Source organism: Cryptomeria japonica, chromosome 10 (genome assembly GCF_030272615.1).
Source record: "Cryptomeria japonica chromosome 10, Sugi_1.0, whole genome shotgun sequence".
NCBI lineage: Eukaryota > Viridiplantae > Streptophyta > Pinopsida > Cupressales > Cupressaceae > Cryptomeria > Cryptomeria japonica.
Genome location: NC_081414.1, coordinates 130,404,846 through 130,417,991, shown reverse-complemented (window position 1 = coordinate 130,417,991; position 13,146 = coordinate 130,404,846). Strand labels below are relative to the sequence as shown.

General features: G+C 38.5%; 1 protein-coding gene across 1 annotated transcript in view; it reads left to right on the top strand.

Annotated features, from left to right (window-relative positions):
- LOC131030918 (uncharacterized) overlaps window positions 1-12,799 on the top strand; it is a 29,890-nt gene extending 17,091 nt beyond the window's left edge. The window contains exons 2-5 of the mRNA XM_057961884.2: window positions 10,876-11,233; window positions 11,651-11,796; window positions 12,150-12,268; window positions 12,513-12,799. Of these exons, the coding sequence (XP_057817867.2) occupies window positions 11,019-11,233; window positions 11,651-11,796; window positions 12,150-12,268; window positions 12,513-12,614 (582 nt within the window). The 5' untranslated portion in view covers window positions 10,876-11,018 and the 3' untranslated portion in view covers window positions 12,615-12,799. The remainder of the gene's footprint in view (window positions 1-10,875; window positions 11,234-11,650; window positions 11,797-12,149; window positions 12,269-12,512) is intronic.
- The last annotated feature ends 347 nt before the right edge of the window (window positions 12,800-13,146 follow it).

Genomic DNA, 13,146 nt, shown 5'->3' with positions numbered 1-13,146 from the left:
GAGATACATCTTTTTGATACCTTCATCAAGCGCACAATTTTTGTATGGCTCAAAAGTTTGGGGGCTTGACTTGGGATCCATTGATTGGGCTTGTATTGAGAGGGCCTAGACTCATGCTATGTCTTATTAGGTGCAAGCGTATTGTCCCCCAAAGCATTATCTAGGTGTTGTGACCTTTTTTCACACATCGCCCCATTGCAAATGGGGACCCTCTCTTTTCTTGCTTTCTAGAATTTTGTTAGTGTCATGTGACCTTTTGCTGCAGTTTCACCAAGCCTTGTCCAGTTTAGAGCATTTCAGGCCCTAACGATTGAAAGTTAGTTTTTGCAAGTTATGTGATTCCGAAGTGTGAACACCACCAGAGTGCTTAGAGAGGCCAAAGGACGAAGATCGCAATTGATTTGGACGAATTTGGACAACTTTCTATTTTTAGAAAGTTTGTTTTTTTGCTTTTTTCCTATTTTTTAGGAAGTTTCGTTTTTGGCATTTTTAGCCCGATCCCCGGTATGGCTATTTTTAGAAAGTTTTTCCTATTTTTTAGGGATGTCTGCTTTTTGCTTTTTCGGTATGCAAACCTAGGGTTTACACTTGCACCACTGACCAGCTTCGACCGGAATTCGAAAATTCCAAGTTTTGACCTAAAAAAAGCTGAATCCTTAGATTTTAGGCTTTTTGCTTTTTCGGGATGCAAACCTAGGGTTTACACTTGCACCACTGACTTGCTTCGACCAGAATTCAAAAATTCCAAGTTTTGACCTAAAAAAGTCGAATCCCTAGATTTTAGGCTTTTTGCTTTTTCGGGATGCAAACCTAGGGTTTACACTTGCACCATCGACCAGCTCCGACCAGATCTCGAAAATTCCAAGTTTTGACCTAAAAAGCTAAAATCCCTAGATTTTAGGCTTTTTGCTTTTTCAGATGATCCACTTAAGCACGGATTTCAAATTTCAAGTTAATCCGGTTAAATTAGATTAAACTGTGAAATTTTGAAATTTCTTTGAAAATTCTTCTAAGTCTGGCTAACAAGGGTTTTGAAGTGTTTCTGCAGGTTCAAATCCCATCACGAAGGTTGAAGAGGCCATGAAGGAGCCTTGCATGAAGTCCGCCATGCCTTAGGAGGCTATGTGGGTGCTCTCATCAAAGTCCGCCATGCCTTAGGGAGGCCATGTGGGTGCCTTGCCTAAAGTCCGCCCCACCTAAAGAGGTCATGGAAGAGCATGGGTTAAAGTCTGCCCAAGGCTTAGGAGACCAAGATGGAGAAGACTCCAAAGTCCGCCCAAGTCTGAAGGGGCCAACAACAAAGTCTGCCCAAGCTTGCCAAGTGTTGGGAGCAACCTCCAAAGTCCGCCATAAGCTAGGAGGGTCCATGGGTGTCATAGTCAAAGCCCGCCCCACCTTAGGAGGTCATGTGGGTGCAAGGCCTATAGTCCACCCAGCCATGAAGAGACCAGGAAGGAGGCAACTTCAAAGTCCGCCCAGCCATGAAGAGGCTATGTGGGGGCTAAGGTAAAGTCGGCCCAAGTTTGAAGGGGCCACGAAGGAGCACTCTCCAAAGTCCACCCAAGGTTGAGAGGCTATGAAGGAGCTAACAACAAAGTCTGCCCCACCTTGATGGAGGCCATGAAGGCGCTAATAACAAAGTTTGCCCCACCTTGATGGAGGCTATGTGGGTGCTAAACTTGAAGTCCGCCCAAGTCTATAGAGGTCACATGGGTGCTAAGGTCGAAGTCCACCATGGGATGAAGGGGCCATGAAGAGCCCAAGCCAAAGTCTGCCAAGGAAGGTGCCTACTCCAAAGTCCGCCCAAGGTTGGAGAGGTCACATGGGTGCTGAGGTTAAAGTCCTCCCAAGCCGAGGAAGGGGCCATGGAGGAGTCAACATCAAAGTCCGCTCCAATGCCTTAGTCAAGTTTTTTTACGTTAATAGAGGCCACGAAGGAGTTCTAGGCAAAGTCCGCCATACCTTGGAGAGGTTGGCAAAATTCGCCAAAATTTGAAAAAGATGGAGATAAAATTCGAAAAATCAACCTACACATAATCCACAGAGATTTCAAATTAAATCCAAAATGAAGAAATATCTAAATAAAAAAAAAATCCTCAAAATAAATCCAAAGTGAAATGTTTTTTTTGAGAATATTGAGGGAATATTAAAAATTTATTAAGATATTAATTCAAAATGGAAAGTTTTTTTTGAAAGGGAATATTGGAGGATTAATGAATATCTTCAAACTTAAATTAAAATGGAAAGTTTTTTTTAGAATTAGAAGTATGAGTTGGATGATTTTAGGGGTTTTTCTTAAAACTTGTCTACAAATACTTCATTATCAAATTCATTATTACACCAAGAAGTTCAAAATTACTAAGGAGATCTTAGTAAAGTATGTCAGTTTGAAGATCATCTGGAGGAAATTCTAGATATTGCTGGAAGTCGGATAAATATTTTGGCAGAAGGCTTACAGATTTCTGGAGAAAGGCATCTTTTCTGAATTTTCTCAATATTTTGGAGAAAAGTCTAGCCAAGTCAGAGGTAAAATTAAAATTGTGAATTTTTTGGATATTTTTCTAGAATTTAATAAATGATTTTGGAGAAAGAAAATTCAACTTTTTTTGGCTAAGTATGAAATTTTTTTGAAAATTTTAACACTTGATGGGGACTTCAACCAGCTTCAAGGCTGAGGGTCTGGAGGTGAAAATTCAACTTTTTTAGCTAAGTATAAATTTTTTTCGAAAGTTTAACACTTGATGGGGACTTCAACCAGCTTCAAGGCTGAGGGTATGGAGGTGAAAATTCAACTTTGGTGGCTAGGTAATGAGAGTGAAAAAATGGAAAATTTTCCAACACTTAGCCATTTCGCGGCCCCGTTATTTTTTTCGAAATTCTGCAAAATTTTTTCTAACTTAAAGTTTTTATCATTCATCTGCAGGTCTTGAGCACCATGAAGTTCCAGGTAGATAAAGATGCTCCTCCTGAGTCAAGGATGACTTCCAAGTGGAAGAACATCAGTGACACCAACCTCGAACACATCAATCTGAGGGAGTTTAAGAAGCGAATGTTTGGTCTGGACAACCTTGTGCCTACCACCATTGCGCGGAAGATGATGAAGAGTGGTATCGTGCACGCTGCCGGTTTCCTCCCCACCATGCAGTGCAATGAATTAGTAGTTGAATGTGCCAAATAGTACAACCCCATCAGTAAGGATATTGTTGCACCTGATGGAAGAGTGTTGGCGAATGTCAGCGATGAGGCCATCAGAGAGGCCTTCAGGATCCCTGAGTACCACAACACAGTATATATGACCAAGGATGAAGCTGACAGTCTGTACCATGATCACCTGGAAGAATATGATGCCATAGTTAATCATTCCTAGTTAGACAAGCTGAGGAAGGGCGCCTCTAAACTCCAGAGAAAGAGCCTAGTACGAGCATACTTCAAGGAGGACATTGGGGACATGATTGTCTAGCTCAATAGAATAATAGGAAATCCTCAGGGAGCTCCATTTGAACCTTGGATGTATTATTTCATTAATGAAATAATCAATGGAGTAAAAATGATAGACTGGGCGCGTATGATCAGCGACAGTTTAGACAGCTAGCTAAGGAATCTGGAGGTAAATAGGACTTTCTTCATGAGTTCTTACTTGTTCTATTCTTTAGCCAGGACCTACAGGTACAGAGGTCTCACTTGCAGAGGAGAAGTTGGGAACAAAGGGAACCAATTCCTAGTATATGATTGCTATCCCCAGCTCCAAATGGAGGAAAAGTTCCATTTCAAAAGGGTGAATGATGCCTTCCTGATGCACATTACCGGGGCCCTTCAAGGTGGCCTACACCAGAGGCTCTCTCAAGAGTCTATGGACTTCATCGGTCGGTTCGAGTGTTGGTACATCCAATATCCAAAGTTCACTTACCTCCGAATTCAGGGATTCTTTGGTCCTCCATACAAGCTTCCAGCTTACCCTACCAACCGAGTGGTGTTGCTCGAGGTTGTGAGACAATTGGAGGAGTATATAGTGATTCAAAGGGATAAGCAGAAGAAGGCAGGCACATCCTCACTTACAATTGGTGATGGGCTGGAAACATGTCCATCATCACAAGCTGCAGCTACCGCTGAGAAAGAACTGGCCTGGTATCCCTTTTACCAATACAAGGCAAGAAAAGATTTCGATCCATTCCAGAGGATAAAGAAGATCGAAGGGACAACGTTTGAGCATAGACTAGATCTGGAAGACTACTGGGCTAATGCAGCCGATAGTTTCGAGATCCGAAAGAGGTTCTGGTCAAGAATTCCTCTAAGTATGGTGAGAGCAACGGAAGTGTTCAAAGTTGCCGATCAGGTGGAGGAAAGCCAAGAACTTTAGCAGCCGGGTTTTGAGAAGATGAAGAATGAACCTTTAGTCTTGATAGATTGGACAGAGGGAGAAAAATCAGATCTAGCAGACCTCATGAGGTCAGTGGTTGAGTACTCAAGGTGGTGGGCATCTGAAAAGACAAAACAGTTGAAGGCCAAAGGTATGGTTCTAACTTATGAATTAATGGGAGTGGATGATACTCTGTCCGTCCACCCTTGTACCTCTGCCGGTGATGCTTGGAATCCGGAAAGCGTTGGATCTCGAAAGAGAAAGGAGTTGGGTGGAAGCTCTACAAAGTGCACAGGGAAAAGGGCTGTGGTTGAGAGAAAAGAATCCAGCGAAAGTCACTCCATCCTAAGTGCTGCTTCCATTGTGCCTGATCAGAGTACAATTGGGGAACAAGAGATAAATATCTATGTGAGTGATGATGAAGAGTGCTTTCTCAGCCAATTGAGGAGGTGGTGGAGAAGGTCTTCCGAACTCCAGACAAAGGGCAGGGTGAAGCCCCTATAATTTTCTTGGATGGCATACCAGCGAACCCAGGAGAAGCAGACGATGAGTTTGATCGGAATACTCTAGAACAATCAACCATTCTTGATTGGCTGAGAGCAAGAATAAAGGCCAAGGTTCCCAAGGAGGTCCACTCAACCGAGGAGGCTACCGCAGCATTCCTGGAGAAGGTGAATGAGCCCGCCGCAGCTAAACCGCCCAAACCAGCCAGGAAGTTCTCCCTGATTCAGAGAGACAGTGCCGGATTCAGGACAGTCCAGATAACAGTGCCCAAAGAAGGGAAGACTAGGGACAATGTCACCGCAGATGACTACAAGATCACCACCATAGAGATGGGTAAGCCTACCCAGGACCAGGAGGTCCAATATTTTGACGACTCCTGTGATGTTCTAAAGACAAGGCTGGCTCATGAGAAAGAAAAGAGAAAGAAAGTGGAGGAAGTATGTTCTCCATCTTACTAGCCCGCTCAACCATGAAGTCCCAGCTACTCCACCACAGCCTCTTCAGCAGGGATCAATGAAGGACTATGATGAGATGAAGGGATCGTACACTCAAGAAAAGGAGTGGATTTCAGATGCTGTGATACGTGCTGACACCCTGGTAGAAAACTTAGTATCAGCGCATGAGGCAACTTCTTTGTTGATTGATCGTATCCAGGATCTATCATCCAATTGGGAAGAAGTGGATGAAATTCAGAATGAAATACTCCCTCACCTAAAGGTTATCCGAGGCATGTCAAAGAAGAGCTTAGTGGATGCAGGCATCATACAGACAAGAGACAGGTACGACTTCGGCACGTGGTACTATGCTCTGGTCACTTGGATTGAAGTCCTGAAGAAATCCGAGACCAAGTGTTTTGAGACAGAGGCAAGGGTTAGAGAGATTCTGGGCAAGGTATTCCGGGTGGCGTCAGAGATCTGGCAGAAGGAAAGCCTAAGGGAGAAGCATTTACAAGCAGAGAACCTGAGAGCCAAGATTCAAACAAGCTTCTTTCGAGATTCAAGGATGATTGACAAAGGCGATCTTTCTAAGATTGCAAACTTCCTCTCCATCGATGACAACTTCCTCACCCAGGCAGTAGAGTGGGAAGGCATCCTTGCTACGTGCGCCGACGATGTGGATCTCGTCGATTTCCAAATTGGCAGTTTGCCAAGTGCCACCATAGAGGAGGTCAAGCTCGTGGTGTCCAGATACGTTGAATCTCTGAAAGAGGAAAGTGGCCGCTCACCTCAGTAAAATTAGCAGCTACGCTACTTGTCACTCTTTCATTTGCTTGAACTGATAGTATTTCGGGAAACCCTAATTAGGGTTTAGGACTTTCAATCTTGGCCCTTGATCACTGTTTGATCTTGGCCATTCAGTTTTTTTTGAGAAACTATATAAGGTTGCCTCCCCTCATTTGAAAAGGGTGAGGTTTTTGATGTATTGTTGCTTAAGGCCATTTCCAGATAATATATTGCATGTGCGCTGCTTTGTAATCTCTATCATTTGAATGATTTGCATGGTTTCAATTGCCTCAACACTTAGTTAAAATTAATTTAGATTTGTTTTCATTGTTGTTAATTTGAATGAAGGATTTGATAAGTATCAATTGATGGTGTATTTCCGCTCATACTTTTGGTAAATGGATGATTTCCATTTTACCATGCAAAGTTAGTCTGAGCCCATCCCCTGTGCATCGCAACATCTCGATCATAAGCACAACCCATTGAAGATTGCACCGGCCTTGTGTAGTTGTCCCTAGTGTGGCGAAGCAAGGTTTGGTTTCTCGAAAGCATCCAGTTGATACCATCTCCAGAATTTGTAGGATTAGATTAGCCTTCCTGAACCCTATCTCTTTTTTCCTTTCTTTTGAAAGTCTAAATCCCAGAATACCCCAAAAAAAGAAGAGCCTAAATTGCTAAATCCATCTAAGTCTAGCAGTTCAAAAGAATACTTGTCAAACGTAAGTCCCCCTTGAAAATTTCAGCATACACTACCCAAGAAGCTATTCCACTAAAGTCGCTTGTTCGCACATATAGACCTTGGAATCAGTAGTGATTTTTCAGGAGAGGATAGAATACCCGATGTTTGGTAGATGATAAAACAGACACCAACACTAGGCAGAGTTTGTTGCACAACCATTGCATCTCAAGACTATCTTCCACCTTAATTTCTACATGCGTGAACTCAAATCCATGGGTGACTCTGCCTCTAGTCATGATAGATATTAGTATTTGGCTCTTTGCTCTTCTAAGAAGATTGCCTTATTGACTCTAGTTTGGCACCATCATTGTTGGCTTTTCAAGGCTAGCTCACTCCTTTCTATTGGCATCTCTATTGATAGATTGGATCCTTTCGTTATTTCTGGGTTGCTCCTCCTCAGTGCCTCCTTTTGAAGGAGACCATCATCAGAGTTGCTAGAAGGGACATTTACAAGCAATGCATCTAGGTCACTTAGACCTCCCCTTTTGTGCTTCTTAACTTGAAGCTTGCTTTTTACATTGAGCAACGTCATTGGTCACATGGCTTAAGTTTTCCCTTTGGCCAAATGAGGGCATGTTCTCATCAACTAGAGGTTGAGATAGATCACCATAGTCCTTGCCTTGATTGGATTCTTTGCTTTTGCTTCATCTAGGAGGTTGAGACCAAAGAATGTTTCATCCTTAGATGCCCCATTCATTATTGGATTAGAAGGAGATATTACTACCTCTATTGGGACTCAAGCAACAATCTCTCCACTTTCTTTAAATATTTAGACCAGCAGTGTTTGGCTCTTTATCTTCGGGAGGTCATCATCCTTCAGTACAAATCCTTACATGTGGTTTGTCAGGATTCTACGATCCCTAGGTTGATCACCTCTTTTCAGCACATCCAAGAGATTGGTAGCTCTAAATAGCTTTTGGATACCACATCTTTCATAGATACAGATAGACTTGCGAGATGATGTCTCTCATTGCTACTGCATCAACATTTTCTCCCTCAAATGTCATGGTACTATTTCTTGCCAATGGTGCAGCACAACTCCCTTATTCATCATCTTTGCCATTGTGAACACTTTGCCTTTTTTGGTGATTTCAAACTGTATCTTAGAATTACAAGAGCCTATATACAGAAAACAATATAAAATCTATAATAAGCTCAAACACAGAGAAATGATATCAATCAATTCCCATGAGCTCTTCTATTTCCATATATTTAATCAAATAGATTACAAATGGCCTTTGACCTTTCAATTTTTCATATTAAGGTATCTTGCCTCTCTCATGACTCAATATCTTAGTTACATTTTATATAGCACCCAATTATCATTATCTCTAATACCCCTTGTACTCTCTACGCAAATTCTATCATTTTATGTCAGTAAAGCTTTTTTACCGACAGGTAGCATCATGTTGGCTTGCATGATTATATTGGAACACTTTGATTGCGAGACGTTGTTTTCTATGCAAAAAAGATTGCGAGTCATTGTTATCTATGCAAAAAAGAGGCATTAATAAAATAAAATGTGTACATTTATTGCTATTATTTTAATTTGAAAGTTTTACAGAAGGATGGCATGCTGACATCGTTTTGGTCAGTGGGAAAAAGCCCTTAGAAGTTCTATGCAAAATGCACGCTCTTTTTGGAGATCTATAGTAAATTATAAACTATTCCATATGGGCACTTTACATATTTGGCCTCCATTGCAGGATTCATAGACACTCTCATGATCCTATAGATATGATAAAGTATTTATGTTCCTCACTTGTACAGAAAAGAATGGATAGAGGCAGACAGATATCAAATAATTTTGCTAAATGAAGATGTTTTTCTGGAATTTTTGAGCTTTCTAAAAATTTTGCACATGTACACCCATCTTCATCTCCAATGCATCTGTCTATCGATTTTTATTGACCTGACTTTTAAACCTTATAGCGGAAGATATGCAACAAATATAAAGTTGAATACTTTTGAAGTTTTGCAGTTTTGCAGTTTTGCCTTGTAAAGTGAAATCTCGTTAATTGTCGAGACTTATGATTTTTATCAAATACATTTCTTTTTAATATTTGAAGATAGTTTACAAATATAGTTCAAAAGAGTGTGTGATCCAACTGAGACTAATACATAACTCCTTACGAGCATCAACACTTAGATAATAACTTAGATATTACCAGTGAAGCATTAATCGTTTGGGGAATTAATCGGCAAAACAAAAGTATAAGATTTTTTGAAAAAATCGTGAAAAAATCGGATTTACAAAAAAAGGTTAAAAATTGCAGAAAAACAATCAAAAACAATATTTTTTTAATATTTAAAGGCATTTCCATAGCATAGAGATATTGTAGGCAAATAAAATAGACACTTTAACACATGAATTGTAGAAAATAGATTTTTGTTGTTTAACTTTATATTCATATTGATGAATATCTTTATATTCATAACTTATTCTAGCCTAATTTGTTGACTACAGAGAGCTTTAGTCATGTTTATCACTAGGTAGTTTGGCAACAGCCTAAAATGAATTGCATAAGCTAGAAGTCACCGTCTTCTGTCACCTTGGAATATGCCCCTGCTTGTATTTAGGGTATGGTTCCCTTCAACCACACACTGAAGTTTAATTTTAGTCTTCCACTTGACTTTTTTAAGCTTAATTTTCCTATCTAGTCTACTTCTTTTACCATGCGTTTGATACTGGTCCAAACAAGGGATTTTATTCCAAGTTGTGGACATATGACTGTAATATATCATATGACTGTATGCATTTTTTAAATAATACAGTATTATTTTAGATACTGTAATATATCATATGAATATATTCTCTATCTATATTACTGTATTTTATTTACAGACATCTATTAATAGATTAACAAATGACTATCTAAATAAAATAAAAAATCTATCTATTACAGTCATATATTACTGTATTACTGTAATAGATGACTATCTAAATAAAATATAGTAATATATGACTGTATTGTGAATTGTCTATTTATATTACAATCATTTAGATAGACAATACAGTCATAATTTAGTCTATCTAGATTCTATATTACTGTAATAGATAATTTAGTCTATCTATATGACAGTAAGATAATACAGTCTATATTTGTGATAGACTATCTATATTAATTTTCTGTAATACATGTATTATCTATTATATTGATAATGATATTGTAATAGATAATACATATATTGCAGAAAATTAATTTAGTATCACAAATAAAATATATTAATTTGTAATAAATATATCTAATTTGTGATAGACTAAACTCATTTTCTGTAATGTTACAAAAAATGTGATAGACTATATTACAAAAAATGAATTTAGTCTGTAATATAGGGTAACCCGGCAAATAAATCGCAGCTTGCAGTCAGCTCTGGTAAATTCATGGATCCCTGCGCCTGCCCTCGACTTGCACAAAGAAATTTCCATCTGCCCTTGACTTTGTTAAATGAAAAACAAGCGTCGTATAGGGTTTTCGCGCCATTTAGGTTGTGTGTTTTTTTCCACGATTTTTTACGCGTTTTTTTCACTTTTTTTATTATTTTTTCATAAAAATAGTTGACCAAGGTTGACCGATTAATTCCGATTTTTTGGGGAAAAAATCGGCAAAACCCCCGACTCCCAATTAATCGGGTATAATCACGATTTTTTCCAGATGTTTGCTTCTTTGGATATTACCACTAAAAGTCTCCAGTGGAAGACAAAGTGTCACCATGTAGAACTCCACATTAATTGTCACTATGGAGATTTGAACTGGGATCTCCACAATAAGAACCCAATGATTTGGTTCTACTTGAGCTGAATCCCTTGGACTCTAATATGTTTTTCAATTTTTGTATGGTTCCTTTATATGTATCAAGTGGCTGAATCTTGTTCTGTAATCTTTCTGCTGCCTAATTGACAGATTTTTAGTTTTACTGATTTTTGCAAGTAATTTTAGAAAATTGCAGATTACGTAAGAAGCTTATTATGTTGGTAAAGATTTTGGTTTAGAGGATCATGAAAGAGTTTTCTAATTGAACTTTTTTAAATTCGGGAATTATGAAAGCAGGAAAGTATCTCTATCAACTTGAAGGGAGGCTGAATATCGTATGTCTGAGATTCAGTTTATGAATTGTACAAGAACAGGATCTAGATTTGTACGTTTTGTTAATTAGCTTTGGAGGAGTTATTGGATCCCCAGCTGTTTTGAAAATGAGACTCCGGCATGCTATGGTGTGTGCATCAAACCAGAATCGCAGTATGGAAGCACATGCTTTGTTAAAGAAGCATGGTTTTGATGTAAGTTCTTATGGGACTGGAGCCCATGTTAAATTACCTGGACCTTCAATCAGGGAGCCAAATGTATATGAATTTGGAACTCCTTATCGAAGAATGTTTGATGATCTAAAGCGTAAAGATCCAGAATTGTATCCTTCCCTTATTATGGTAAATAATACAATGATTGTTGTAAGAACCATATAGCATACTTTTGTTATCAGCACAAAAGTATTGTATTTTGGGAATTGAAAATTGCAATGAGCAATATTCTTTTTCAACATCACTCTACATCTTAAGAATGTTGTTGGAAATTTTCGGTTGTTTAAGCATAGCATTGTTCCTACTAGGGTTTGCAAAATTTGTTGTATTTGTGTGCATTATTTGTATTGCTAATATCAAAATTTAATGGAGGATTGTCTCAGCAATTCTTATATTGAATCAACTTGATGTTCAATGTTTGGCCTTTTATGCAAATGGGCCATGCTATCTACACGCCGTTCTGTTGAATGATCTCAGCTTATGGATTAGATTTAGTAATGCAGAAAAGTTCCTTGACCAAAAAACAGATATAAAAGAAATGGACTTCTGCAGATGCTTAAACGGAATTTAAATGTGAAAATGGCACCACAGCGATGGCAGGAAAATGCTGCAGATGGTTCGTATGATGTGGTTTTCACATTTGAAGAGAGGGTGTTTGACATGGTCATTGAAGGTTGGATTTTGTTTATCTGCATAATGTGGATTCTGAACTGCATGGTGCTATATTAGTTTCCAAAAAATTTGCTCCATTGGTTCTTCTGTATAATGCAGCTTCACTTTTTTCATTCACAATTCTCTATTTAGAGAACTTGTGTTAATGATTTAGTGGCGAAGTTTGCAAACCTAATTAATCTTCTGTGATAAGTCTCTCTGAGGTGATTGACATTTCTTAACTACATGAGAATATCTGTTACAAAACTTTCACTAATGGACAGCCTGATTAAATGTGTGAATTATGAGAGCAGGAAAGACAATGTTATGGATTAATTTCCATCACTTAATCTTGATCTTCTATTATACTTGCAGACCTTCATAATAGAGAACAAGTTTTAATGAAAAGTGTATTGGTGATTAATCTGGATGTCAAAGATAATCATGAAGAAGCAGCCTCTGGTGCACGTTTGGCATTAGATTTGTGTCAGAAGGTGAGATGTTTATATACTATCTGAGAAGATTGCACTATCCCAATATTATTACTTTACATCTTTTCAAAGTTTGCATAGTGGATACTTTTGATCGTATATTTTCCATACTGGTGTAGGAACTATGGCATGCTGCATAATCATTTTGTGTATCATGCAACATCTGAGATTGAATCTTGGGTGAGTGTCTATGGAATTTAATCTCTGCATTCCAATGAAATAATTCCATCAACCTTCTTGTGTGCAGCTTGAGGCAGTTGATGCTTGGGAGGATGACATAGATGAAATAGTTATAAGATTTGAGAGGCAGCACAGACGGAAGCTTATATACACCATCTGCTTTTACTGACCAATTCTGGAAGGATAAAATTTCCTTCTGTTGAACCTTATTTGGGCTCAGAAATTGGGGAATGCAATCAGAAAATGTAGCGATGTTTCTACATGGGAATGAGAAATAATTTCACTTCTGTAACATGCATGGATTTTGGAAGTCATGCAATATTATACAAATCATTCAGAATTTTGTTTCAATTATTTCTTGGTTTGTGTTTTAAGTCTTTAATCATCATAGGGAAACAACTTGTGGCTTTCTGTTTTCTAATCAAGCATAGGGAAGCATGTCATGAATTTTTCAGCTTTTTAATCTCCCAAATGCAGTAACAACCAATATCTTTAACAGGTGAATCTATTATATATGATGTATTTAATCCAACCCGGAGATAATTATTTTGAAGGGATTTCAATATGGCTCCAATGCTTTTTTAAGTATATATGTCCTGATCTCCTAGTTTTTTTTAATAATTTTTATTGGGCAGCTGTCATCAAATTCAGTTCGCTCTGCGCAAAATTATCATGGTTATACAATTCGATATTGATTACCT